Source organism: Haemaphysalis longicornis, unplaced genomic scaffold (genome assembly GCF_048455015.1).
Source record: "Haemaphysalis longicornis isolate Haplotype H1 unplaced genomic scaffold, Haemaphysalis longicornis Haplotype H1 scaffold_1, whole genome shotgun sequence".
Taxonomy (NCBI): domain Eukaryota; kingdom Metazoa; phylum Arthropoda; class Arachnida; order Ixodida; family Ixodidae; genus Haemaphysalis; species Haemaphysalis longicornis.
Window position 1 is genome coordinate 479,575,333 of NW_027526203.1, and position 27,462 is coordinate 479,602,794.

At 48.7% G+C, this 27,462-nt stretch overlaps 1 protein-coding gene across 9 annotated transcripts in view; it reads left to right on the top strand.

The window, feature by feature from the left end:
* Positions 1-4,983: 4,983 nt before the first annotated feature.
* The window catches only part of Hfp (Poly(U)-binding-splicing factor hfp), a 58,595-nt gene continuing 36,116 nt past the window's right edge, over positions 4,984-27,462 (top strand). Inside the window, exons 1-9 of one of the 9 annotated variants that reach the window (XM_077688304.1) lie at positions 4,984-5,157; positions 12,019-12,112; positions 14,621-14,880; positions 15,896-15,941; positions 16,016-16,239; positions 17,110-17,237; positions 20,299-20,367; positions 21,078-21,180; positions 21,242-21,370. In XM_077688304.1, coding sequence (XP_077544430.1) covers positions 5,095-5,157; positions 12,019-12,112; positions 14,621-14,880; positions 15,896-15,941; positions 16,016-16,239; positions 17,110-17,237; positions 20,299-20,367; positions 21,078-21,180; positions 21,242-21,370 — 1,116 coding nt within the window. In that variant the 5' untranslated portion in view covers positions 4,984-5,094. The other 8 variants (XM_077688306.1, XM_077688305.1, XM_077688307.1 and 5 more) reach the window with 8 other exon arrangements.

The following is a 27,462-nucleotide window of genomic DNA, read 5'->3' on the forward strand; positions in this document are numbered from 1 at the left end:
AGCAAATACGAGGTGGTAAGGGGAGTCTGGAAAGGGGTCATGGTACCAGGATTAACTTTCGCTAATTCGGTTCTGTGCATGAAGTCGGAGACCCAAGCGGGCCTGGAAGTAAATCAGAGGGCGGTAGGCAGATTGGCCCTAGGGGCCCACAGTAAAACTACAAATGAAGCGGTACAAGGGGATATGGGCTGGTCGTCTTTCGAGGCGAGGGAGGCGCAGAGCAAGATAAAGTTTGAGGAGCGACTTCGTGATATTGAGGACGAAAAATGGGCCGCGAGGGTGTTTAAGTACCTGTATTTGAGGAGCGTGGACACGCGGTGGAGACGGAGGACCAGACAGCTGACTAAGCGGTACGGAAAGTCGGTAGGGGACAGTGGGGTTTACACAACAGTTAAAAAGCAGGTAAAGGCAGCAGAGACGACGAAGTGGGCAGAGAGAATGGAAGCGAAAAAAACCCTGGAGACTTATAGGGTAGAGAAACGGGAAATTAAGAAGGAGGGATTCTATGGCAATACGAGAGGCAGTGCGTTGCTCTTCGAGGCACGGGCAGGGTGCCTGAGAACCCGGGCATACACGGGTAGCTACAGGCAGCAGGATGAAATGTGTGCATGCTGCGGCAGTGATCGGGAAACTATAGACCATATTGTCAGGAGCTGCACAGAGATACGGCCACCGCGGGGTGAGGGGGAAACGACGCTGGCGGAGGCTTTGGGATTTGGGGCGAGGGGGAACCTCAACTTCAAGGCCATAGAGGTGACGAAGAGGCGACTGGAGTGGTGGTGGAGGAAAAGTAGGGAAGGGATGGGTACGAAGGCGGCGTAATCATGCGGACGAGAATTTAGAACAGCGAGGGGAGAAAAAAGGGGGGTGGGGGCGATGACTTTAAAACAGAAAAGAGGGAGAGATGGGAGGGAAGAAGCAAATCTATAGGTTAGCTGGGAGTAGGGCAAGTAAACGTAATAAAACCGGCAAGTCGGTTGCTGACAACCGACGCCCCGATTCAAAGGGAAAGCCATTAATCATCATCAACTTCACTGTCCGGTGCCTATTCGCCGCGAGCTCGACACGTAGGTGGCGACAGCGTCGCGCTGCTAGTGTGGATGCTCCGCTGAGCGGCCCGTAAGAATGCACACTGTGGGCGCGCTTCGTGCCTTTTTCTCGCCGTATGTGCGTACGAAAGGTGCAAACAAGAGTGGTATGCTGTAGTTCGGTTCCTCAACGTTCAATGTACAGCATGGAAGCGGCAGTCAGTTTTCATTACTACGCCAAAAAAAGCGACGACTCATCGGGAATCTCAGAATGGCCGTGATTGTGACAATGAAATTGTACGCTGTGGCTCGTAGCAAGCTCGATCTTTCCAGACTATGGCTTTGAGCCTTCAATAAAAGCATAAATAGAAACAAATCAGGAAGCCTCGATCTCTAAAATTCAGTTTACAACGGCAATCTCAATCGCTTTCACTGGTAGCATGACGCATTATTGCATTTGTGGAAGGCCCTGAAATGGTATAATAACACTACTTAACTGCCCCGAAATTCTTTCTAAGAGCTGACGATATTTTTTGTGTGTTCAAAAGGCAACATAAAATTACTGAATTTTGATCAGCGCAGAGATATAAATGTAACCCCTCTAACGGGTCTTTTAAATGAAATTTTAACGACTCTGAAGGAAGGTTTGATAAATAACGGTTTAGGATCCCTTATTTACAGCTGTCGTCGCAAGTGAACTTGCGAATTGAATTGTCAACGCACGCAGTACAATCAACATCTCATGTTTAGCTAGGTTTTCGCAAAGTGACAAGCAGGTTTACAGTGTGCAAGCCAAGCTTCTGGGACCTCACAGTGAGCACAAATTTTCTGTTACGGCTGCTCTGTTGACCATTTGCGTTCCTTTTAAAATCTAACATGTGCCTACAACAGCGAGATGTGTTTGCATTCTTGCGTATAAGGTCGCTTACGAACCCTAAAGATGGCAATAAATGAAGTTGCGCTGTTGCAGATGTAGTAAAACATTTCCTTTTTATTTATGGTTGCGAATCAGCGCAACGGGTTCCCGGTAACTACTTTGTTTTGTAAACTGAATATCGCCTTTGTCTTGGCATTTAATTCGTGATGATTGGTTAAGAAATGAAATTCTGTGCATTTAGTTTTTTTTTTTTTTTTTGGAAGGGGGGGGGGGGGGCGTCCTGCAAACGTTGCAAGAGCAGCGAGAGCGAGAAGAGAACGCATGTAAAAAAAAAAAAGCCAAACTGTGGTTATAAGTATTACTTACAATCGAAACTACACTAGGCGTCGTGTTCCGTAGCGGACGTATTTTCAAAACTGATTAACCCCCCTTTGGTACGGGATTGTCCAGGAATTGTGGCTCGCCTGTTTCAAAATTGTATTGAAAGCAAGCATTGTGGGAAAAAATAAAAAGAAAACAGCGAGTCATGGCACACACCCCTCACACATGTGGGCAACAACGTGCATTATATTACGCGTTTTCTCCTCTTTCTTTAAACTTAGGTCCACCTCAAGAGGTTAAGACGTGACCATATTAGGCATTTGGTTATTCTGAGTGAGACACGTTTCTGGACAAGGTGATTCATGTCGGATTTGAAAATGATATACATGAAAATGACACACGAAATGCCACATGACAGACGAAAACTCAACTGCTTAATTTTACCGAAAAATCCCCCCTAAATACTCTTGCCCATCCATAGAAACGTATTTTAAATAATACGTAAAATGAGCAACTCGATACAATTGAATAAATGCTTATTCCTCCTCCTGAGTATAAACAACGACTGTCCAAAAATGGTATTTATTTTAGAAAAGGTACGGGAAGGACCCGATCACACAGGCGCTTGCGGGTGTTAAATACGTGTCCGGTAATGCATGGGCGATAGCGCACGGGTCGTGTGCAGTGTAAATGTTTTTGTTTGTTTCTTCTTTCTATAAGGACACAGTGCAATTTTACAAGGGTGTGGAATTTGCACGCGTATGCACAGGTTTGTCGCTTCTTACCCGTTTCGCGTACTAAACTTTTATCCTTTAAATAATCACCACGCCACCTTCAAAAAGCACCCTTCGACGTTCCCGAAACGGCAAACGACTGCACTCAACAATACGAAAAGTGCAGTGTGTGGAAGCAATGTTTATAACACGTTTCACACTCAAGCGGTGACCAGGGCGAATATGTTTCGTGGAATTAAACCAGCGCATTAACCCTCAACGGCCGCTGATTATTGCGTTTCTAGAGGAAATGCGCAAGCAGAGGTAACTATGTCATTGCTTACTGCCAAATGAGCACACATATTGGTTGTTTTGTCGTGTGCAGCACGCGTCTCGCGCCGCACGCAACGTGAAAAAGCAGACGACGCGAGAGCGCCATCCACACTCACGGCCGGGCTGGAGGAGCGGCGGGCGCGCAGTTTCATACGGCCTGCGCTTCGGGTATAGTTCCCACCTTTCACCGCCGCTAGTTCGTGGCGCTTCGGACCAACCCTCGCCAGTTGACCCACAGCACGGGCGGGGTAGAGGAGCGGTGCGCGCGGATTTGCCGCTGCCCTAGCCCTGCCGTGGCTACAGGTGATACCTGCCAGTGTTAATTTACATGGGCGTTCTTAAAATAGTTGATTCCTTACCCCCTTCTGAATTTTCGGTCTATTAGGGTCAAACAGCCTAACATTATCATTCGGAAGCGCCGAATCAAACATTTGAAAGAAACATTTCAACGCGGGGCGCATGACGAAAAATATGCGAGGTCTTCATATCTTATCAGCGACTGTATTATATGAAAATGGTGAGACAGGCAAATAAACACGGCACTTTCCGTGACTATAATATCATTTCTTATTTTTTTATTTTTCCTTTCGAATGATGTCTTGGTTTGCACACGCACAGGGCACGACCAGTGACGCCAATGATTTCCCGTCGAGGGAGATAGGGTTATCGCTTAGTTAAACGTGATTCTGCTATTCACGCTCCGGTCGGGCTGAGCGGCCCGCCGGCAGCGAAGCGCACTGTCAAAAACACACAGCTGCGCTCGGCCAGAAGCGATGCGTCGACTAACAGAAAGGCGGGTTGGAAGGGCAGAGGGTTGGTTCGAAGCGCCCCCACTGTAAAGAATCTGCTGTATTGGTTCCTTCTTGGGTGCGCAGGCCGTATGAAAGTGCGCGCTCGCCGCTGCTCCAGTCCGGCCGTGCCACACTAGGAGCGGTTCGTCCCGCCGCCGCCAGGGGCCGACTGTGTTCGCGCTCGGGGCGAATAGCAGTAGTATCTGTGGTAGTATTAACTCTATGCCCCATAGAGAAAGCAGAGAAAGCGCGGAGACGGCAGACTAGCAAATATTTCTAGGGACCATACGGTGAGCTGTGGAGGAGGAACAAACGTTTATTTTACATATTTAGAGCAGATGGGCGGCCGCCTTAGTCCAGGTAGCTATGATTGGTTTTTTACCATGACGTTTTGAGGAGGAAAACCTCGGTGAAACTGAAACTGCATTTTTTTACATCGTGCAACGAAATGGCTACGCAGTTTGGTTATCCAGGTTCCACAGTTCCGAATACCCACGCAACCTTTTTTCTCCCAAAATATTTTTTTACGAAGCCTCTGTTTCGGGGCGGACGTATGCCGCAAACCTCCTCGAATCCGCGTCTACTTTCTTGTGCACAATCGCAATTTGCAAACAACAAAACGCGCAATAACTGTTGTTTTGGTCAAAACGCCTAGCCTCCTCTGACACAGGAACACAATTTCTTGTTCCTAACAACATCCGATGACGAACGTTGTTAAAAATTAGTATTGCAGGCATGCCGGCGAGAAAATTTTCCTTTCCTCACCTATGTGACCTGACAAAGACCTGCTTTATAGCACGGCCGCGTTGCCACCCTTTGTAGTTCACGACGTCGCCACGGCTGCTTTGTGGCGGCATAGGCTACACCTTTCCTACATTCACCGCTGCCGCTGCTGCTAACGACGGCCGGTATGCGGATTCGATCGTCGCGACATCTCGCAGTGCCCCTCGGACGGCTTCACAGCCGCTTTTTTTTTTTTGGTCGTCGGCCGTTTAGCTATTGTGTTCACTTTTCGTCACTTTCCAGCTAAAATGAGCAGCCCAGCAGCGGCAGAAAACGATGTGTCACTACAGAACGGCGGTGCGGACTGTCACGTAAGTGAAAGAGAACTGGAGGTTGGGTTCAAAAAGCCGTTCGTCGCGTTGTCGCCGCCATCATGGCGATTGCGGCTCCCGGGTGCTTCCCATGGCAGACCTCCCTCCACTGAACGGGTCGCCGACCCTTGATGCTCACACTTTTCTCGGCAGGCCGAGGTTTCCAGAAGAGCACGATGGTGCGCAATGGTAGTGGCCTCTGCCACCCAACATTTTGCAGCTTCCCACGCTGCGCGGCATCGCCATGGCCCGCGCCTTTATGTCGCAGCGGGCGCGACGAGTTCGGCCAGCGAACTCGTCGTGGCAGATTTTCTCTGCCCTAGCCAGTATGGGCCAACCCCTCTTGGACGGGGGATGATCGATGGCCCCGCCCGCGCGTTTTGCGCTGCCTGTGTCATGCGCATGCAAGCGTGACTTCTCAACTCTGTGCTTTGCTCTTGAATGCTGCGTCGAAACACGAGGAGCTGAGTGAGATCATTCCCTTTCGTTGATCTGTAGCTTCCAGGAGCCTAAGGGCGGTGCACACCTAGAAGCTGCATCGTACCGTCAAATGGGAATGTTTCTTTTTTGGGGGGAGAGGGGGGGGGGAACCGCCTGTTCACCGTGACCTTTACTTGCATTTACATGTAATGAAGGGCTGGCAGGTTTTCGTTACCCTGCCTCTTTGGGCAATCCCTGGATCTGGTAATTCATGAAATAACTGCCAGGCCGTCGGTGTGGGATCGAAACTAATTTGCTTCCATGCTTTTCCGTAAAGGCAAGTTAAAATAATTCACCGTTCTATGGGAGGCTGCAGCGATCTTCTATTGAGCTGGTAATTCATCTGAAGGGCTGCCCAAGGTGCCTTGAGAATGTTACTGTCATTAACAGCAGCCTACGCTTTGCCCAGACAGAATCTTGTGGCTACATTAAGGCCCTGAAATTCTGCTTGTGGCGAAGGGGTTATGGAAATGTGCTCAATAATTAGGTCCGAGACTAGGATCCATTTTCGTCATCAGCGGCCCTTTCGGTGCATTGCTGTAAACGAACCTGTTGTTCGCATTCAAGGGGAACGGAAGGTTTCAAAATGTACGCTCTTGCTTCTGCATTCAGGTAAGTACAGATTGCTGGGTGGTTGAGCTCATTGATTGTGAAAAATTTTTTAAGTCCAATCCGTTGTGCGTGTGAAAGGGAGAGTTTGGCCAGTGAAAAAGTGTCAAGGTGCCCCTACACCGGCTTCAGTGTGGTCTGTCTGTGCACTGGTAGGGGTACATGCACCATCTCTGCGTATGCCCCTACTGCTTGCACTCTTGGCTGTCCCATTTCAATGTGAGCTCCACTCTTGGTCTGTGTCTTGTAATGCACCCTTTCTTCCCTCCGTTTTTGTGGTCTCCGAAAACTGGTGGCGGCCAAGTGCTGCGGCAGGCCTGCTGTAGAGAGGAGTAAGCAAAACAGTATCTGTCAGTGTGAATCTCTGCAGAAGTGCTCTTGGAAGGTGCCTTGGGAGATGCTTTCTGCTCGACAGAGGTGTGCGCGCTTTTCTTTTGCGTAGAAGCCCTAGCTCAAGGGCTGAAGGGAGCCTTTCAGGCAGGGGTCTCTGGGAACCGTGGGGAATAACTGTCATCCGCTCTCTTGGGGCTCCGGTTAAACTGATGGGCTGGCAAGGTCTGCTAATCTAACGGCCCTCGGAATGCATCATGCCTAAAACAGAAATGAAAAGTTGTTTGTAAAATGCAAGTGGAAATCCCCTTTGCACCCCATTTCACCTGGGCAGGAGAATGCGAATCACTGATGGGGGTGCCTTTTCTCCTGCCGATGGGGTAGTCGTGCATCATTCGTGTTGTGCCGTGCCTCCAGAAAATGTGACAAAAGAGTTATGGTGTGGAATTGCGGCTGGGTGTGATTCAGCAAGAAGATATTTGTTTCAAATGGTCATTTGCGGTTATTCAAACTCCCAGCAATTGTCGGGTAGGGCGAGGCTGCTTTCCTGGGTGCAGCAATGTGGTAGCACACTGTGGCAGCAGCAGCAGCCATGATTCTGTTTTGCATTCGCTTTGTTGACCGATAATATCGGAACTGGGGACCGCAAGTGATGTGGTGAGCAGAGCTTGCAAATATTGACTTGGCAGCAGTTTTTCATGGTGCCAGCTGCAAGGCTCTAATGGAGGGTGCGGCTTTGTGAGTTCCGACTTATACGTGAGAAAATGTGGTACTGTTGCTTCAATCGCCAAGCTGGTCCGCAATCTGCCTTCCCTTGCTTCACTCCGATGGAAAATTCACAAGTCTTGTGAAAGCGGTGAGTTGTACAGTAGCCGACCGTTTTTTCGGACTCTGATAATTCAGACTTGCTGAATATTTCCAACTTTCCCGAGGAGCCGTCAGCAGTCCCACAGGAGTAGTGGTTCGAGGGTTTTTCGCACTGCTCTTTTGTCTAGACTATTTTTCGTTCTCCTCCAGGTCTGTAAAGCCGGTCGGCTACTGTACATGCTGAAATGGTGGGTGATCACCTTCTTAAATATTTGGATGCCGACTTGTATTCAGGCTGCAAAGGACTGCTCAGCTAGGATGGATAGCCTTTTATTTGCGTCTTGCCAGCTGGGGCCGTGTTCATGGCTGAAAGCCTTGTTTTTTAATCATTGCCCTTAAAATTGGTGCCCTTCAGTCAAGGTGATGTGGAGGTTACTAAAGAGTTCACAATGCTGGCTCGTGTGCTTAGAACAGCAACTGCCGGGAACAAAATTACTTACTTGTGCCCACCGCTAATAGCCAGAATGAGCAAGGTAGTGTTTACTGTGGATAGATGGTGTCAACCTGGTATGAAGTAACAATCAACCGAAAAACCCAATTCCTTCAACAGCAGTTTGGTGCCCTGTGCTATGGAAATCTGGTTTGCTCTTGGTTTGCATTGAAAAAGAACAGAACAAAACAAACTGCAAGCATGTTTAGCACTTGAGTGTGCTCTGCCTCTGGGCCCTGCAATAGTTGAGACCTCCTGCTGTACTGGGCGAAGCTGAACACTTGCTATGGCACATCGGTTCTGGTGAGGACTGCCTGGCTCAGTTCAGACGGGTGCATTCAAGGACTACTGACACGGAATTTTTTCATGTTTCTTCTTCTTTTTTTTTTTTTTTTTTGCTGCTATGGGTGCCTCCCAGCCATAGAACGGCAGTTTAGATGATCGACCACGGTGTAAATAATTGTTTATATCCTCGCTTATTCGTGTCAGTTTCGGTTTTGATGAAACAGACACCGAGATGGCCGTCATGACGATGCGGAGCCCAAGGATGCGTGTTCAATTCCCGGCCACGGTGGTCGCTTTTCTTATGGAGGGAAACAGCGAAAACGTCCGTGTGTTCGAGATTTGGGCGCATGTTAAAGATCTCCAGGTGATCAAAATTAATTGGGAACCTTCCACTACGGCGCACCTCATTGCCTGTGTAGCGTTGGCACGTTAAAACCCCAGAACCCCACAATCAGGCCGCCATGACAGGAGGGCGTGCTTGACATACATCACTGTTCCCGTCGCACCACAGCCGGTCTGCATGTGGGCGCGTGTCGAGGCACCCGGACAGCATGGCATCACTCCCAAAATTGCACAAGGCGGAGCTGCGTGTGGCCAACAGCAGCCAGCGGCATGACTTTGTCACGGGAGACCCGACGTCGGCACTTTGGGGCGGGGAGCAGATGGCGTCAAGGGTTTTGTCATGCTGATGTCATGAGCTTTCTGCAGGATGCAAAGTTTAAAATTCATTTAAAATATGTTCTACTGAATTGTTACGGTTGAAATGTCGGAGCTATCTCCATATACAAAGGAAGCTTTTTACATGGTTATCTCAACTCTGAAATTTTGTCAGTACTCAAACGTTGAGATGGCAGAGGCTGTAATTTTTTCCCTTTTGAGACACTTGCATATGAACTTCCTTGTATTCTTTTTTACTGCCATGCATTCGATCGTGGGCTTTTCTTAATTGTGACTACTTTCTGCTTGCAGATGCCAGTTTACCAAGGTTCTGCAGTGAAACCCACCTTTTGGGCGTGTTAGATTTTTAACCGTTGTGTTTTATCAAACTTTTAACCACAATTGTACTTCACAAAACTTACCTGAACGATTTTGACAAGTACTGTGATAGTGTTAATTTTTTTGTTCTTTCCCGAACTTTTCGGGAATTTTGCGATTTTTGCAACCAACGCTGCAATGTGCAGGTGCACTCTTGGACGTCTGCGCGCCTTAAGCAACCTGCGTGACACTGAGTGACGATGGGGCTGACGATCCAGACCCAAAGTTACCCGATTTTGTTCTCGATTACTTTTATTCTGTGTGCCATTTCTTGCTCACGGGGGATGCGACCTGCTAAGTCCACTATGCATTAAAACACACTGCACACTGTTCAACAAACCGGGCACTAGGTGCACTGTGTTTGGCTGAGCCGTGGGCAAATTCATGTGCTGGAGATTCCAGTTACACTTGCAGAGAAAGCTCCCGAGTAAAGCAGTCTCAGATCGTTTCTAATTCAAAGGCACCCGAATAATTCCAGTTTTGAGAAGGCGCTGATTAGAAAAAAGTGCCAAGGCTGTCTTATTCACTGACTCTTCAGTATTGACGAGGCTGCAGAAGTGGTCACCACACACATTGTGTAAGCTGCCCAATCGTCCTCGTGCCAAACCTCCTCTTAGGACAACAAACAAGACCACCGGGGTGGAATGCAAGGCCTAGATGTAGCGCTGGATTTAACATTTTGAACACCTGTAAGCCATTTATTGCTCATTTTATGCAGAGATGATTGGTGTCTTCTTTGTACGTGGTTTTGTAGCGAGAAGAGATAAACGCAAAAATTCCAGGATTTTTGCAGCAGAAGCACATGGCATTTTGATTATAATGGAACACCATGGAAAGCAAATCCACCAGAGGATGCACACTTTTGCAGAGCCTTTCAACGCAGTGGGTAAGGCATTGTGCTGCCAAGCACAAATCCTGGCCTTGGTGGCAATTGTTTTGATGGAATTGAGCTTACATGGAAATTGCCCAGGTTGTCAGAATGATCCATGGCCTTGCGCTCAGGCCCGCTGCATAGTTCGAGTGTAGCTTTGGCATGTTATGTACAAATTTCAACGTTTACATGAAACACAAGGATGTGACAAGTGGGGTTGTGGGTCCTTCCCGTCTTGAGCATTTACGGTGCGAGTACAGCGAGGCATCTCCAAGTTCGTATTCGCAGCGTTCTCATTGTTTGTAGTGGATGAATCGGGTAGTTGCGTGCCTTCTGTTGTACGTAAATGAAATTTTATTTTTGAAGCACTTTTCGTCCAGTGTGCTCACTCGAACACCCTTAGAAATGAGGGTGCTCTCTCGCATGAGCTGCCCTTGTGAGTGCAAGGAGCATGCCTTGGTGTTCTTTTAGCATCTTCATTATCGCCACCCGGTGGATACCGTCGTCGTCTCTGCAGTTTCTTAGGGCGGAAGCCTTTGGTGCTTCCCGTGGTTCAATGTCGTCGGGCCACCCGGGTGTGGCCCTGTGGGAGGGGCCTCGTTGAAACGAGCAAAAACGTGCTACATGAGGCGTGAGGCAGTGTGTTGGCACTCTGGCCTTTGGTGCCCTTGCACGAGATCAAATCATTTCACAGGCGTCTTGTCGGTAGTGGATCGCACTAATAATATCTGCTTTTGCTGCAGGCTGTTTCATGTATACATGTGCTACTGGTCAGGATACGTGCGGCAGCCTCTCGCGCTCATTCGCATGCATGCTTCTTTTAGATGCGACGCCGAGAGGAGCATCTCTTGCCGGCGGCCCTGTCCTGCGTGCGTCCGTCGTCCGCGTCCGCACAGCTGCATCTCTCCTCGGCTCGCCTCCTCTCCTCTCTCCAATAGCGAACTCTCTCTCCCAACATCTGCGGTCGCGCGACTGCGCACTGTGCGCATGTGCAGTACTCTCTCTATCTGCGGTCTCCTCTCCTTCAGGCGTGCTGCGCATAGAAGCGGAGTGCCGCGCTCCGGCCGGTCTCTCAGTCGACGGTCGTCCGCGCTTGCGCTTGCGCTTGCTCTCTTGCCGTACCCGACGATGGCTTGATGCGACGCCAATGGAACCCCCTTCAGTGCGCATCACACCAGGGTTCCCGCGAGGGGAGGTGGGCGTAATTTTTTTCACTGTGCTTGCACGCAAGGCGAAACGTTTCAGTGAAATCGAACTGAAACAGAGCCTACCGCCTGTGATGTGGCATCATATTTTATGATGTGTTTTTGCTGTGCTTTGGCGTTTTCAAAAGTGCATGACTATGAAAGTTCCCACATGCGTTTATTTCACATGTACATGTCCCTGCTGCCTCCGTGTGTGTTTCAGAGAAATGCTCGGGCAAGCTCCGCCAATCCCGCTTCACCGTGCATTCGCAGTGTGTGATGTCGCCAAGTGTAGCACAGGAAAGTGGATGGGGCGCAGACACCTGTTGTTGTGCTTGTGGCATTTCCTTTGCCAATATGCAACTGCTGTTCCTGCGAGTGGTATATTTGTGTCCACAACACTCTAATGGGCCGATATAGGCCAACTTGCTTGTACTCTTTAGTGCCATTTCAATTGTTTGAAGTTTACGTTGGTAAATTAAACTTTGTCTTCATGGTGCCCTAATCGCATAACTGAATTCGTGGTTCAGGGGAACATTGTTGTCGCAGACACAATGCAGCAAAGTCCACTTGCGGTCCTCTCCAGTTTTCGAGCATACAGTGCTGCGTCTCGACGGGGGCAGTGGGGTGAAAGCTGGGTGCATGTGAAGGTTTGCCCGAAAAGCGGGGAGCGGGCTTCGGCTCGACCCTGTGGTCCTCTGGGCTGCATGGCGTGTGCGCTTTGGTGTGGGCCGGTGCTGAGGGTGCCTCCTCCTCCCCCTGCCTTGCAGCAGCAGCCCTTGGAAAGCGAAGCGGACGAGCGAGCTGAGCAGCCCGCCGAGGATTCTTCCTCTCCCCCGCCGGCTAAGAAGGCGGCGCTGTCAGGTACTGGGGCCCCTTGCTGGCCTGCCCGATGATGAACATTTGAAGGATCACACTGTGAATGTGTTGCCTGTGTGCTTGGTCTTTGTTTGTATCTTGTAGCCTTTCCACTTTGGGAAATGGTATTCCTGGAAATAGGGAAATCGCCCAGCGTCAAGGTAAACGGGACAATCTGCTTTGCCTTGAGGGGGGATAGAGGCCTCGGGCGGCGCAATTGTGCACGATGATAGCCAGTGTGCAGTGTTGGTGGTGACATCTACAAACCCTGTGTTTTTTTTCTTCTTCTTCTTTTTCCCCTTGGCACGGAGTGTGTGTTTTTTAGCTCCGGCAGAGCTGCGTGGGCTGACCTTCCACGGCGGCCGCTCCCGCAGGCATTGGTGCCCAGTCTTTGCAGGTGTGGCCCTCGGCCCCGCGGGTGCGCCCCCGGCCTCTTAGCGGGGTAGTGCGTGAGCATGGTTGCCCCGGGGCTGCGAGTATTGCCCTCTTGTCTCTCTGGTCTCTCTGGCCACTTGATTACCAGTGCCTTTTGCTGCTGCTGCTGAGCTGACCATGCATTGATGCGGGGGTTCCTGTGCAGTGCCTTGATTGCCCTGTGTTTTCTCTTTTTTGTGTCTTTTTTTACACCATTTAGTCGTGCGGTGCTCCTCGCGGGGTTGACACGATGCGAACAGTTGCGAATGTGACAAAGCGCATGACTGGAGAGCGGGCGGTAATGGCCACCTTCAGTCTGCTCCCTTCTCTTCTGCCTTGTGTCATTCTGTGCGTGCCGGGTGGTGAGAGGAGTCTTTCGAGCCGGCTTCCTGAGCAAGTGCCCCTTGTCTCTCCTCTCAGTCGCGGCTGAATGGGTAAATTGTTTTCCCCTTTGGCCGAATCTGACGTTGTTTGGAACGCTTCGAGGGGGGTGGGATGCGGGGCACTTGCTCAAGCTTTCCAAGCACTAGTAGTGATTCTGCCGATGGGTACCTGGGAACCAGCGGCAGCCGCCTACTGGCTACTAGTGTCGTGATTTCTTGGCAGTGTCTTTTAGACGTACGCCTAGGGCCCTAGCAAAGCATACTGCGAAGTAGCCCTTAAGCAAATGTCGCCTAGAGCAGGGCTCCTTCCTTGGTCAGTGTGGACACCCACACTTCTCATCAGTGCCGCAGCATAGGGAGGGGAGGTACTTTGCACCCTTTAGCAAGAAGTGTGTTATCGTCACTGCCACGCGCAGTTCTGACAGTTAGCAAGGTTTCCCCGAGGCATGAGGCTCATTCAATGGTTACGTTAAACAGTTTGCGTGGGGGTCAGTATTGGCTTCAGACCTTGCTTTCGTGAGTGAGGTGCCACACTATTTGTGCAATCTAGGTGCTTTTCAGTTCATTGAAGACAAATAAGGTTAAATGGAGCAACCAAAATTTGCGTGCAGTCGACTCCCGAAGTCCACGGGAACCGCAAAAGACTTGGAATCAAGTGAACCGCCAATTAAAGACCGCAGTAACAGCATTCACTAGTCTGTGACACGGCTCCATTCTTGATTCGGTTCAGAATCTCTACGTGCGTCCCCAAGCAGAGCGAACGACATGGGTTGCCATGATAGTTGAGCGTAAAATGGAAGCCTGAAGCGTCCCCCACACAAACTTCTCACATGGCGCAACAAGAGAGAAGTTGGGAACTTTAAGAGAGAGAGATGCATGTCTCAACTGGTCTGCTGCTTGATCAACTGTGCGCTGCCTCAGACATCAGTACAGAACACGACGCTGTTTTTGCACTTGAAAGTTCTGAATTTTATTGACAAAGGATGGTCACCTTGATGTTTTTTATCCAAAATAACTTCCAATTAACCGATGTAATAGGTTTTAGCTTTGAATTATTGAACAGTTTCTTCCATTGAATTGCATGTAAAATTGCCAGGACCAGCACATCACTTCCAATTGAATGAAAATTTCAACTAAGTGATTTCAAATTATCGAGACTAGATTTAGTTCCACAAGAAATTACTTTAGGCAACTTGATTTTTGTGAGCTCAGTTCTTTGTAAATTGGATCAGAATGAAATGTTGAGCAACTCAATAAGCAACCATGATACTCATTTGATATTTTTTTAAATCAAGTAAAGGCAATTGATTAATCCTGGAAAGCGCACTTGATTACCTGGCTCTTTGACAACTGTCACTTTTATGTGTGCTGGTTGCAGAAAAATGAGTTTAAAAGACTAGAGGAAACCATTCAAGTTAAGTGAACTTTAGAGCTACCGGGTGGCAATGAATTAATTGCAGTACCTTGGAAATTGTACAAATTTTCCAAGTATGATTAAGGTTCCTAGATAGGATGAACACCCTTCTGGAAACATGTTTGTTTGTTCGGATTGCAAGTACTGCACCTTGCTACTGCGCCTCCGTAAAATTTCCTCTTGAGCCCTTGGTGTTGCCGGGTGTGGGCTTTAGCAGTGTTGGCAGCCGCGTTGCATGAGGCGGCCAGGGAGGAGGACTCGGCCGGCAGCGGTGTTCAGCAGCGGCTGTGGTGGTGCGCGCAGATGGGCCCTCGCCGCCTGCTCCTCCCCCCCCTCCTCCGGCAGCCGGCGGCGGCGGCCGGGAAGCGTCGGCGCAGCAAGAGCAGATGGGGCCCGTGCTGGCCGGGCCGGGGGCCCTGAAGGCGGCGCCGCCCGTCATTGGCTTCGGCCTCATGAAGCTCACCCCCGAGCAGCTGGAGATGGTCACGCGCGCCAAGAAGTTCGCCATGGAGCAGAGCATCAAGAGCGTCCTCATGAAGCAGACCATTGCCCACCAGCAGCAGGTGGGGGTCACGGCCTCTTGCGGGCGGAGCCCTGGGGGAGCCCCGTTTGCGCACTTCATTTCTGGGCAAGTCGGTGGGCACATTTTCGGGGGGCCAAAGCTTTGGAAAGTGAGTAGGCAGCAGGCGGCCTCGGGGCCTTCCACTCGGCATCTCCTCTGGTTCCAGTAGTAGCACCACATCCTCGTTCCCGAGTGGCCTTGCAAACGCGTGAGTGAGTTGTAATTGCTGTGGCAACATCTGGAGGTGTTGTAATGGTCGTGGCAACAACGCACGGAGGCGCAGCTCGAACCCCTTGTGATGTTGCCTTTTCATTGCGCTCCCCAGTCTTGCTGTAAAGCGCTGTGCATTGGCGAGGGCTGCCTCTTGCATTTCTCAGTTGGTCCTCAAGAAGGTCACACGCCTGGGAAGTGGAAAAGCTGGCAAAGTGCGTTTCCGAGGGGGAAAAAAGGAGCAGGCTATGTGCGTGGTTTCAAACACGTCAAGACAGAGTGGAAGACCAACCATTGGGTAGTGGGGAAATTAAGACATTGATTTTGCTCTCGACAACCTGTACCCTTCACATAACCTCATGGGTCACCAGTGCGAAAGCTTTGATCGTCGATTTTTCAGGGCACGTAGATTGGGCGTGCTTTGACAAAGCCCACTGATGATGATAGGTGGTTGCCAGAAAAGTGTGTTCACGTGCACTTATGCTGTTCCGCAGAAAACCTGACCTTGCTCTGCGTTTCATCCTTGAAGAGTGGGCAGTGCTGGGGGACACCAGACAGGCTGAAAGGGCAGCGCTTGTCTCATCAGCTTTCTTTGTGTTGTTGCACCGCTTTGTTTTCGGAGATGCAGATTTGGGGTGAGGCATGTGGTGGCAGCGGTGGTGCAGTGATGTTTGAGAATTGAGTAGTCTCAGCGCGCGATGGAAGACTGCATGATGCAGTCGTGCGTTCCCCGTGTGAGTGAAGTTTGCTCTGTCCAGCTGTGGCTCGCGTGCGCGCCCTTGCTGATGCCGTCTCTTTGATTGCAGCAACAGAAGACGCTGCAGCGGCATCAGGCGCTGGTGCTCATGTGTCGGTAAGTGGGCCCCCCCGAGGCGGGGGGCCGGGGCCGGTGGGCTCCCCGTGGCGGGGGGTGAGTCGTCCCCGTGGGTGGTGCAGGGTGTACGTGGGCAGCATCAGCTTTGAGCTCAAGGAGGACACCATCAAGCAGGCCTTCCGGCCCTTCGGCCCCATCAAGTCCATCAACATGTCGTGGGACCCGGTCACCCAGAAGCACAAGGGCTTCGCCTTCGTCGAGTACGAGCTGCCCGAGGCTGCCCAGCTGGCCCTGGAGCAGATGAACGGCGTGCTCATCGGGGGACGCAACATCAAGGTGCCTCCCTTCCCCTCCTCTCTGTTCCGCCGCCAGGAGGCTGGGGGCCATCTGTGTGCCTGCCCCGGATGTGCTGGCGTTCTCTTTCACGCGCACCACCAGCTTGTGTTCTGGCTACAAGCGGGGAGCTTATGTTTGTCCATGGTTCAAGCAATGCAGGCATACCTTGGCAAAGTTGAAGGTGCTCACTAAAGCTCATTTCGAAAGGGCCTGTCGCAACTCTGACTCGCAGTCGGTGCAATACTTGGCCTTGCTCAGGCTGAAGACTCGCTTGTGCTCGAAACTCGCCCATGCTGGGAACTCAGTTAAGCTGAGTACTTGCTCGCGCTCAGACTTAGCGATCATATTGGCTCAAACTCGTATGGATTCAGAACTCGCACAGGCTCACAACTAATGTAGGCGCAGAATTTATATTGACTCCAAAGTCATTTGCGTTCACCACTCATAGCGGCTTAAAATCAATTCTTTCGCTCAGTCTCACGGGGTCTCAAAACTCGTATTAGGTAGAAACAATTTGACTGCATGTTGAAAGCTCGATTCCGTGCCGTTGAGGACGCCTCCACAGCAGCTGGAAGCGTTCCTCTCCTGCATGGCGTGGCTTGCCACGTGGCTTTTTTTTTCGCTCCAAAAGCAGAAATCCACAAAAAAGGACATCTTTTTTCTTGTTCGTCTTGCATGAAGCTTCTAAAAAATCATTTTCAATTGGTAAAACAGCTTTTAAATTGTGGCTCTTTTAAGCCACGGACCAGTTGTGAGCTAGCTCGCGGGCCATGCCATGTACCACGCCTGGACGCTGCAGCCAGCCTTCCCTCGCGCACTGGCGCGAAGCTGTGTGCGGCGTGCAGCAGCTGGGGGTTCCCAATTGCGCAGGTTGGCCGGCCGAGCAACATGCCGCAGGCGGCGCCCATCCTGGACCAGATAATGGAGGAGGCCAAGACCTACAACCGCATCTACATTGCCTCCGTCCACCAGGACTTGACGGAATCCGACATCCAGAGGTGGGTGTGCTGTGTCGCACCCCCCCCCCCCCCCCCCCCCCCCCACCCCCCCCCCCCCGGGCATTTCTCGTGGGGGCTTGGAAGGGGCACTGTGTAAGGTAGTAAGGTAGTGCACGCATTATTCCATGTCGCGAAATTTTGTTCTGCATAGGCTGGAACAGCTTAGCTTCCTCGGTTGGTGCCCAAAGCAATTCAGCACCAACTTTGAACTGGGAAAGCTCTGATTGCACACGCTGAGCCAGTCTATCCTGGTAGCCTGAATACCGCATTTACTCATGTAATGCTCACACCCCTAATGTGAGCTGCCGAAGCTTGGATTTTTTGTTTTCTCGCATAATCCTCGCACACCCAAAATTGCAGCGGCGAAAGTCGTCTGCTCGTGAAACACGCACGATGCATGTGCTTGCGACCACTCCATTCGGTGGAGAGTGTGGTACATCCAGGTGTGCCAGGCGCATTGGCAGCCTAGCGCCATCTCTCAAACACTACTCACAGTGTCATTGGGCCGGTTTTTCTAGCGCGCTACTTGGCGGCGTTCGCACAGCCTGCAGTCTCGTTGGAAGGGCAGCAGTCAGTCTTATCAGTTGTCGAGAATTCGCTCTCTGCCATATCTAGAAGTTTTCAGGGTTTGTACAGGTCCTTGAAAACCCTTGAGATTAAAAATTGAGTTTTCAAGGACCTTGAAAGCCTGGACATTTTTTCCTTTTCAATGACAACCCTTGGTTTCTTTGGGCAACACAGAGGAGACCCGATTACGTCACCGGGTTTTCGTGGCTTATATCAGTGTTGCCCTCCACATTCCCCCTCCAAAACATGCTTTTGACAATTTCTAGCCAGCTTGGTGGTACAGTACAGTAAAGCCTCATTACAAGAGACGCTCCAAGGACCCGGGAAACGTGTCTCCGATGGTAACCAACGTCTCTTGTATGTGGTGTCGCCAACATGGCGAGCATAGGAAAGCCAACCAGACGGTCGTCATTCAAATGTCTCGTATAACCAAGTGTCTCTTTTAATGAAGTTTTACTGTAGTGCTGCTTTATACAGCTTGTACAGTTTAAGGCGAGCGTGGGAGCACAGGCATGCTGCTTTATACACTGGCTCGTACGGAACGAAATTCCTGCATCGGATGAGGCAAAAATGAGCATATGTTTTTCTGTCAAGCGTGTTTTTAACTATTTAGCGGAAGTAAAATTATTAGGCCTGCAAATTCACAAACTGGCCAGCCATCCTCATTGTCTTTCGCTGATTTTACTTGTGTTTTTCTAGTGTTTGCTTCTTCATCTCTGATATATAACTGTTTTGGCGCTCTATGCCGCAGTCGGCCTTGCACCCAACCGTCATCATCATCAGAAATTAGCGTATGTCCCCGTCCAATTTTCCGTACTGCTTTCTGCATTGCCTCATCCTGTTATTCATTGTAAAGTGTAGACCGCTTATAACGTACGTCGCGGGAGCCGCAAAAATCCGCACTATAAGCGGTACCGCACTATAACCAAAACATGCGCGAATCCAACCACATTGCAACCTACCTCTCAAGTCATCCTTTATTTATCATCACTCAAATGCACAGCACTTAAAAGCAAAGGCCTGGTCTTTATATCGTATTTTTTTTCCCCGCTGCTGCAGGGTCTTACACATTGCAAGCGCGGTCGTACAAACAGGGAGCACGGTTCTTCCGTTGTGTTTGTGTTTTGAAGGATCGTGCCTGCGTTTTTAGCGTCTATGAACAGATGCCGCGGAACGTGGGAAGAACGCCGGCGGGATTTTTTTTTTACCCCACCTTGTGTTCACGATGCCGAAGGCAGCTGCTTATCAGCGCAGCGTACTGGTGGTGGAAAGGGGGTATTATGTTGTGTTCCTCGCTATCCGAGACTGTGTATTAAGAGCATTTGGAGTGCTCGAAAAAGTTCAAGATGGCATGGCTTTTGTAAAGCTTCCTCAGTATTACTGTGGGTGGGGTAAACGTGTCCACTTCCCGAGGGAGGGGGGCACTGTTGCAAAGAGAGTTTTCTTGAGGTCGTTTTTTTTAGATGCAAAGAAGCATGCGTTTAGCGTGTGAAAACAGTAGTGAAACGTTAGTAGACATGCTTCCCTGCACCCGTGAAAGTCCTTGAATTCTTGTCCCTGAATCCTGTAAGAACCCTGAGTTTTTCATCGCTTTGTTCTATGCTGGTTCTGGGTGCTGCTTTGCCATGGCGGTACGCCAGTTATACGGCCGCTCTCAAGCTGAAAGCTATCGAATGCGCTATAGAGTACGGCAACCATGCCGCAAGCAGGAACTTCGGCATCGAGTTCAGCGTGCGCTACTGGAGACGGCCGCACAAAGAACTGAAGGCGACCAACAAGACGCGCAAAGTTAAAGGAGCTGCGCACTGAGCCGGCTGTCATTCCAGGTAGCCTGCCGTCCATGCTGCAGCCTTTGGATGCGTCTTTGAACTAGCCATTCAGAGATAACGTTCGAAGGTTGTACGGAGAGTGGATTGTGAGCATGCTCTGACGCCGGTCGGCAAGACTGTTGGTGGAGCTGCTGTGCAGCTGGATATCGGAAGCGTGGGGAAGGATCGCCGCAGACGTCGTCGTCAAGAGCTGCAAGTGTCCTAAATGTGACTGGAGACCACTTGGGTGTGGGACGTAGACGAGGCCTGTGGGGCCAACGTGGAATCTGGAGGGGGGATGCGGGATGGTGAAGTTGGGCGGTGGTTGGCCGCAACGAATAGTTTTACAGTTTTGTTCTTTGTGCCTATGTCGACCAAGTACTTTTGTTATGAAGGTAAGTCCTGCTTGGGAGCGTCTTGGTTTTGTATAATGCCTATTCAAATCTTATTTAAGCTCGTTTTTACCGCTCGAAATGTTTTCCCCCACATAATTATTGCACCCCCTAACTTCACACACGATTTTTCTGGGGGAAAAAGTGCGAGGATTGTGCGGGTAAATACGGTAGTGAAGAATCAGAATGCCTGGTGGAAATGAGCCTCTTGCCGATGACCATGCTGGGTGCAAAGCAAGTGTTTGCTGACTTTCAACTTCAGGGGCCCAAATAAATCGTTGTTCTCTGTTGCAGCGTGTTTGAAGCATTTGGCAAGATCAGGAGCTGCAAACTGATACCTTCATCTACACCTGGCAAGCACAAGTAAGAAATTCATGCATGCTTTTCATGACAAAAGTTCTCAGCAGTTGGCAAAGAAATTTGGTTCAAATTGTAATTATAAGTAGGTATGTGTGAGTATTTGGATTCAATCCGAATAGTCACTGATTCGAACGAGAAATTCCTAGTAATGAAATTCACATATAGTGCAAAACATTGAATATTTGAAGGTTTTTATTTCAAGTGTTCAAAGTTCATTGCTTTTCCAAGCAGCCTAATCTGCAAATTAAGTTGACTTGAACTAGCCACTTCAGTAAACAAGAGCACCTCTAAGACAAGACGGCTTGCTTCCACTGTGGGCAGTTACTGCCAATAGAGACACTGGCAGGTTTGCACTGTTGACAAGTTAGCTGGGGTGTAATGCATGTTATCTTGCACACTTGTAGCTTTGCATGGGACCTTTTCACCAAACACAAGTGATGAGTGCAAGTGGCCAGCTGGCTAGCACGGACCATGTTGAACTGGGGGGGAGCTCTTCAGGCAGAGTGGCAACACAACGTTCAAGTCAAGTTTATGAGACTGCTCTCTTCTTTCTTTTGTTTTTTGATATTGCCAATTTGATGCAATCATGGTTTTTTCTCGAGAAAGAAAGATGTACTGTGATAGGCCACCCTGCGGTGGCATGCTGATCCAGTCGGGGGCGTGCACAGTGGTCCACTGGAGGTAATGGCCTGTTCCTTCTGCTCCTGTTCTAGAGAGTATGGCTTCATCGAGTACGAGACCAACGTGGGAGCCAACGAGGCGATCGCCTCCATGAACCTCTTTGACCTGGGGGGCCAGTACCTGCGCGTGGGACGGGTAAGCAGGCTGCGGGCGGGTGGGCCAGCGAGTGGCTGATGGGTGCCGCGTGTGTGTGCAGGCCATCACCCCGCCCAATGCGCTCACCCCGCCCAGTGCCCAGAGCTGTATGCCGACTGCAGCAGCCGTCGCAGCGGCAGCAGCCACAGCCAAGATTCAGGCAATGGATGCAGTTGCCAATAATGCCCTGGTAAAGCTTGCTTCTGTGCATGACCATAGCGATTGGCCACCCTGCGGTGGCACTCTTGTTGTCAGCAGAGGAGCTAGGGGTGAAAGATCATTTCCTTAGTGCACACAGATGTACTTGTAGATCAGACACACATTACAGCTTACTTACACCAATCATCAGGGTTAGGTTACCCAGCTTGCTTCCTGAACTCAACAAAATGTCCTGGATGAGGTATGAATGGTCTGTGATGTGTGGAACATACTTTAAGGGGGGACAGTGCTCTTAAAACAGCTTCCTTTAATTTTGAAGTAAACACTGTGAAACTTGTCAGTCTTTCTGCTTTTTTCCCACCGATTTCAAATAGGTCATTATTTTTTGAGTCAGTCAATTAGTTCCGAAGATGATTAATCGTTTTTGGGGGAGCAATAGACAAAACAGTGGTCATAAAACTGTAATCTTCATATTTTCTTATACTGAAGGTAAACCTAAATGCAACGAAGTTGGCAAGAGTTCGCAATTTTTCGTTACATGCAGTTTCGAGATGAGGCTCGCAGGAATGAAGCAGAAATGCTAGACATCAGTGAAGGTGAACTCGCCATTCATAGATTTATTTCAGAGCAGAAAAATGCAAGTTGCACCTCCTGCTTTTGCACAAGCTTAGGCACTACACATAGTTGCAAAGAAGCGAGGTCATTTACCCCCGTATTAACAAACGTAACTTAAGTATCACTTCTGCCTTTTGACACTTTTCGGCGCCTTAATGCATTACAAGAACCAAAATTATGCTGAAAGGGTGCCTTTTTTGTGAACTTGATGCCCCTTACCACACGCAAGATTGTCGAGAAGGTGCAAGCTGGGATACGGTACCAGGCGGCAGCATTCTTCTTTCTCGCCAGCGGAGACGACATTCGAAATTGTGCGCTTTAAGAAAACTTTTCATTTGCTAGAGCAGCGCTCATCGCCGACGATTCGATACCACAGATGGAAGTGGAGACGCGGGACTGCATGCCGACCGAGCGGCCTAGCACCTCAAAACTCAAGTCTGGAGCAGAAAACGCACTCGCACGTGGAAACGCACCGTAGTTCGCGGTGCGGGCAAAAAAAAAAAAAAAAAAAAAGAACATGAAGGGTAATTGCTTTTGCTAGCTTGCTGGTGTGGTGTCGCACTACACAAGCAAAACTAGAGGTGTCTGCCAGGGCCGTACCCAGAAGGGGGGTTTGGGGGGTTTGAACCCCTCCCGAAATCTTTTCCAGGTAGCAGGTAGGCAATACTTACTGTTGCTTTCAGCAAAACTACCCCCCACCATCCGTGGTGTCTGCTACGTTAGCCACAGGATGGTGCTAGCCCCTCCATTTGTCGTCATCATCATCATCATGACGAATTTCGTGTTCAGATGATTCCATATGTTTTCATTGCTGCTGGCTTCTTATGGTAGTGCTAGTATTTGCTAAATTATTTCATTTCTGCAGTTGATTTTTGAGTAAAACTGCAAAAAACAATGACTGATCAGCTTGCCGGCTTCGTTACATCAAGGTTAGCCGCTGTGACGTTTCGTTACATAGAGGTCCCAAGCACCTGGACTTCAAGGGGGTGGCAATGGGAATTGAGAAACTTCGTTAAATCCAGGATTTCGTTACATCCAGGTTTAAGTGTATAAACCCTGGTGAATGCATAAAGAGAATCGGTTTTCTGATGCACTGCTTGGAACTAATTTTGCAGCTCATTAAACTTTGGTGGCACCAGTGGCAAGGAACCATTTCGAATGCGCATTTAAAAAACCATAGTTTAATGAGCTGTAAAATTAGTTCCAAACATTGCATAAAAAAACTGATTCTCTTGTTGCATTCATCAGGGTTCATAGTATTAAAAATTTAATGATTACAGTTTTATGACTAAAGCCCGTTGTACATGGGGCGAATTTCGCCTGCGAATTCGCAGTCGCGGCGCCGCCCGTGCGGCAAAACAATTTATTTTGCGATTTTCACTGCTGCGACATATTGCGAAATGCTAAGCGGCGTTCACAAGAGAAGTTCGACTCTTCCAAACATTTGGAAATTCGCCACGGCAACGAGAATAGATTATTTTGGTGCACGAGCGACGCCGCAGCTGCGAATTCGCAAGCAAAATTCACCCCATGTAGAACGGGCTAACACTGTTTTGTCTTGTTGGTCCTCCAAAAATGTCTAATTATCGCTAATTATCTTAGGAACAAACTGACTCACTCAAAAAATAATGGCATACAGTCGAATCCCACTACAACGAAATTGACGGGACATGCGAAAAATTTTGTTGAAGCGAAAATTCGTGGAGGCAAAATCTGCCCCAACACACCGCGGAAAGGCCAGAAAAATAGCCCCGTATGTTTCCGCATCATTGGCAGGATAATACAATGTTTAGAAAAAGGAGTGACGCGCAATAACATCATGTTTATTCGGTTTACATACATACCAATGGTTATCTATTTTTTCAGTGCACACCTAGAACGCATTACGGAGGGGGGTGAAGAAATGCAGGCGCAAAACGTATTGCTGTACAACAAGGCGTGTCCACCCAGCTGATTACTTGCAGATAGCTGCTAGGCCTACGAAAGCCCCCCTCTCGCTTGTGACAGGAGCAGTGCCGTGATCTTATCCTCTGACAGGGCACCGTAGCTGCTGACTTTGGCAGGCAAGACGCGCAAACTTGCATTTAACATGACCGCGCACTCGCGACTAAGATAGGATGACTTGGCCTGAAGACCAAACACGCAAACATGATTTTTGCTCTTGGCTATGAAGAATGGTAGAAGGAAAACGGCAAGGACAGCTGCTCACAATGCAACATGACGGCGCCGCGCCAGCAGTGGAGCACATTTGTGCGATTTCAACTGGATACAGATTGGCTGTAGCTCCGGCTTGGCGGACCAGGCCTGCGCCTCATGTAAAGACGGCCAGCCACATCATTATCACCATCAAACAATGGCGTCCGCCGAGGAGCTTTTTTTTGTTGTTTGTTTGTTTGTTTTGAGTGGCAGTGTGGGCGCACCGCGCATGTTTTCGGTGAAACTAAGCGTCCTGAATGTATAAAAAGTTAGATAGCTGGCGCTATGCTTATTTTATTGTAAAGTAATTGTTCAAACCCAGCCCAAATCAATGAAAATTTTGTTGAAGCGAAAGCAAGCCTGACGAATGGTTCGTTGTGGCGAGGACTTTGTTGCATTGACTTCTATGGCTAGCTGACTGGGAATTGGAAATATTTCGTTGAAGTGGAGTTCGTTGTAGCGGGGTTCGACTGTATTCAAAATCGGTGGGGGAAAAAGCAGCAAGGCTGCCAAGTTTCACAGAGTTTACTTATAAAATGAAAAGAAATAGTTTTAAGGGCCATGTCCCTCCCTCTTAGGGGAGGTGTGGGTGGAAAAATTGACTTTTTCTCGGCAATTTTAACTTTTATTTTATCGGTTGTACTATCATCTTAGAACATTCAGGTTTGCCAGTATGAAAATTTAAGCGAAAATTCTAACTAGAAGTTATGAAAAATGCGTCTGAGTTAGTTGCAGCGGCATGAGAAAATCACAAAAGTCCATGGAAGTCAGCGTCTTTCTGTTCCGTGCATCTTGAGGCAGCGGCACCTTCCACCATTTCCAATCACTCAGGCGCCTAGGGGTGCCTTTGGCCTTTCGGAAGCGTCACCTGGTGGAGGCGTGTGCAAAAGAGAAACACTAAAACGCGTTTTTTCAATTGCCCTACCAGCTGTTCAAATCTCGCAGTACGTCACATGGTGCAGTGAAATCCTGCTACGACACTGCAGGAGCGTGCAAAAGATTTCTTTGAAGCGGAAGTTCATTGTGGTGAAATCTGCCCAGCACACCACACGAGGGTGAAAAAAATATCCCCATACATTATCCTCATCATTGACCACGCAATGCAATCTTTAGAAAAAGAGTTATGTGCAATTAGGTCATACATACATATATATATATATATATATATATATATATATATATATACATATATATATATATTGCTTTCTTGCTTTCCCTGAGGAAAGCAAGTTCTCTGCTGAAACGTAGGCCACAATCGTGCTTTTACCTTGTTCGAAGTTTTTCTTCTCTTATATATATATCAGAGTGTCGAACCGAAAAAATACCGGTTCGGTTACGGTTCGGATTCGGGTGAAATAATTTCGTTCCGGTTCAGTTCCGGTTCGACAAAATCACGTACCGAACCGTTTCGCGAACCGGTTCGATGGGTTGAATTATCACTGAAATTAGAAAAAAAAACATTTAGTAGTTTAAAACGAAAGTCAAATCAAAATACAAACAAAAATTCAAAATGCTGCTGTTCTCCAAGGGCAGTGGCGCAATTGAAAAGCAAACTTGAAACAATTACGAGATATTAGAAAATCAGATGAATGACGACGATTTACCACCTACTTTCTCGCCCAGACTGTATGTTGTCGTAGCGACTATTCATAAAGCCACCGCCAAGAGATATGACGGTGGGATATATTTTCTGCCCTGTCTTTTTTTGTTGAAATCGCAATCGTCGCTATGGAATCACGCATCACGCTAACCTTGAAGCATTAAATTAAGGCCTGCGTACTGGCGCGTTCAAATACCAGCGCTTAATAACCAATGGAGCACATTTTTTATGTGCAACAAAACAAAAAAATCCTTCAACAGGCACATAAATACTACCAATAAATTATATTATTTGGTCACCCTAAATAATTTGTTAGCTGTCACCTTATCGAATGTGTTCGCCACACTTTTGTTAAAAGTAAGCTTTAGTTGATGCTCAGTTACTGCATTATTGCTCTGACCACTGCAATTCCTTTTGCGATAGCTATACCAGATTGTGCTATATTGCAGAATCTTATAATTATGCTGTCAAAAATGAAAGGAAAATTTGACGCGCCGAGCATGAGATGGGACTTCTTTGGGTAGACGCTCTTTAATTCGTCCACAGCAGTACTCCCCTCCGGAACGAGTAGCAGCTAGAAGTAATGTAGCAAGTTGGGCAGTCAGTACAAGTGCATTTTCGAAAAAAAAAGCAGATCTGAAAGAGACAGAACTGCAGAACAAGCAGAAAAGATGATCGCTGGGTGAATGGGACAGTGTGAGGTATACCGGCCTGCCTTTCTGTACGTGTCATCTGCTTTATTACTGTTTATGCTTACAATACAAGGTCGAGGGCTGCAGTTTTTTTGCCAAGGGATTAAGTGCGCACCTTAAAAGTTTTCCCTGACATATCTGTTGTTATTTGTATCTGTAAAAAACGGAACTTGTCCACTGTACTGTCCTCAAAAACTGACCCCGGAGCTCACTTCCTTCGCATTAATGACACGTTTGGTTGTGAAAGGCAGGGCAAAGAAAAGTATGGAGAAATATCCACGTTTTGGAGCTTTTTTTACTTATTCGGTTTTACTTACTTTTTGCGTAATATTTTAAAACAACGTGATTCACCTTTTCTTTTTTGTTGTTTTCCGTGGAAACTTTTTTAAATAACTGGCGCATTTGATGCCCCGTGCTATATCTCTGCTTCGAGGCGCAGCTTATGTTGCAGGCTGGCAGACCTATTTTAACCAGCTGGTGATATTAAACGTGGATCAAAATCTCGATACACGGGCGGACACGATTTCCATCTACTTCAGAAAAACGGTTGTGGGGAAGAGAGATCAAGGCCACTTGTGGTCAGCAGCAAACGGCTTAGCCACTGAGCAGCTCCTGCGGCCACACTTTTCAGGTATTAACAATTTGTAGTGTCGGACCTTTTACACAAATTATGAAATGCGAAAACTTTGCACACATCGGGTGTGGGCTTTCGCTGTTGCACAGTGGAGCACTCCTGCAGCCTGACTGCTCCAATAAAGTCGCAGGTAGGGAAAGGCAAAGTCGTTTTATATCCCCTGCACACTGCCGAGAATGACATTTCGTTGGTTCAGCTTGCACTATGCTCGCGCTTGCAGCAGCAACAGACCATTGCTACATTTGTGCTCATTCATTTCCCCTGTTGTTACATAGAGCGCGATAGTGTTCAATTGTGTGGAAGGGAAAGTGCGTGAGTGGATACTAAGTTGATGGTACGTGAAAGAAAAAAAGGCCTGAGTTGCATTGACTGTGCAATATCAACGA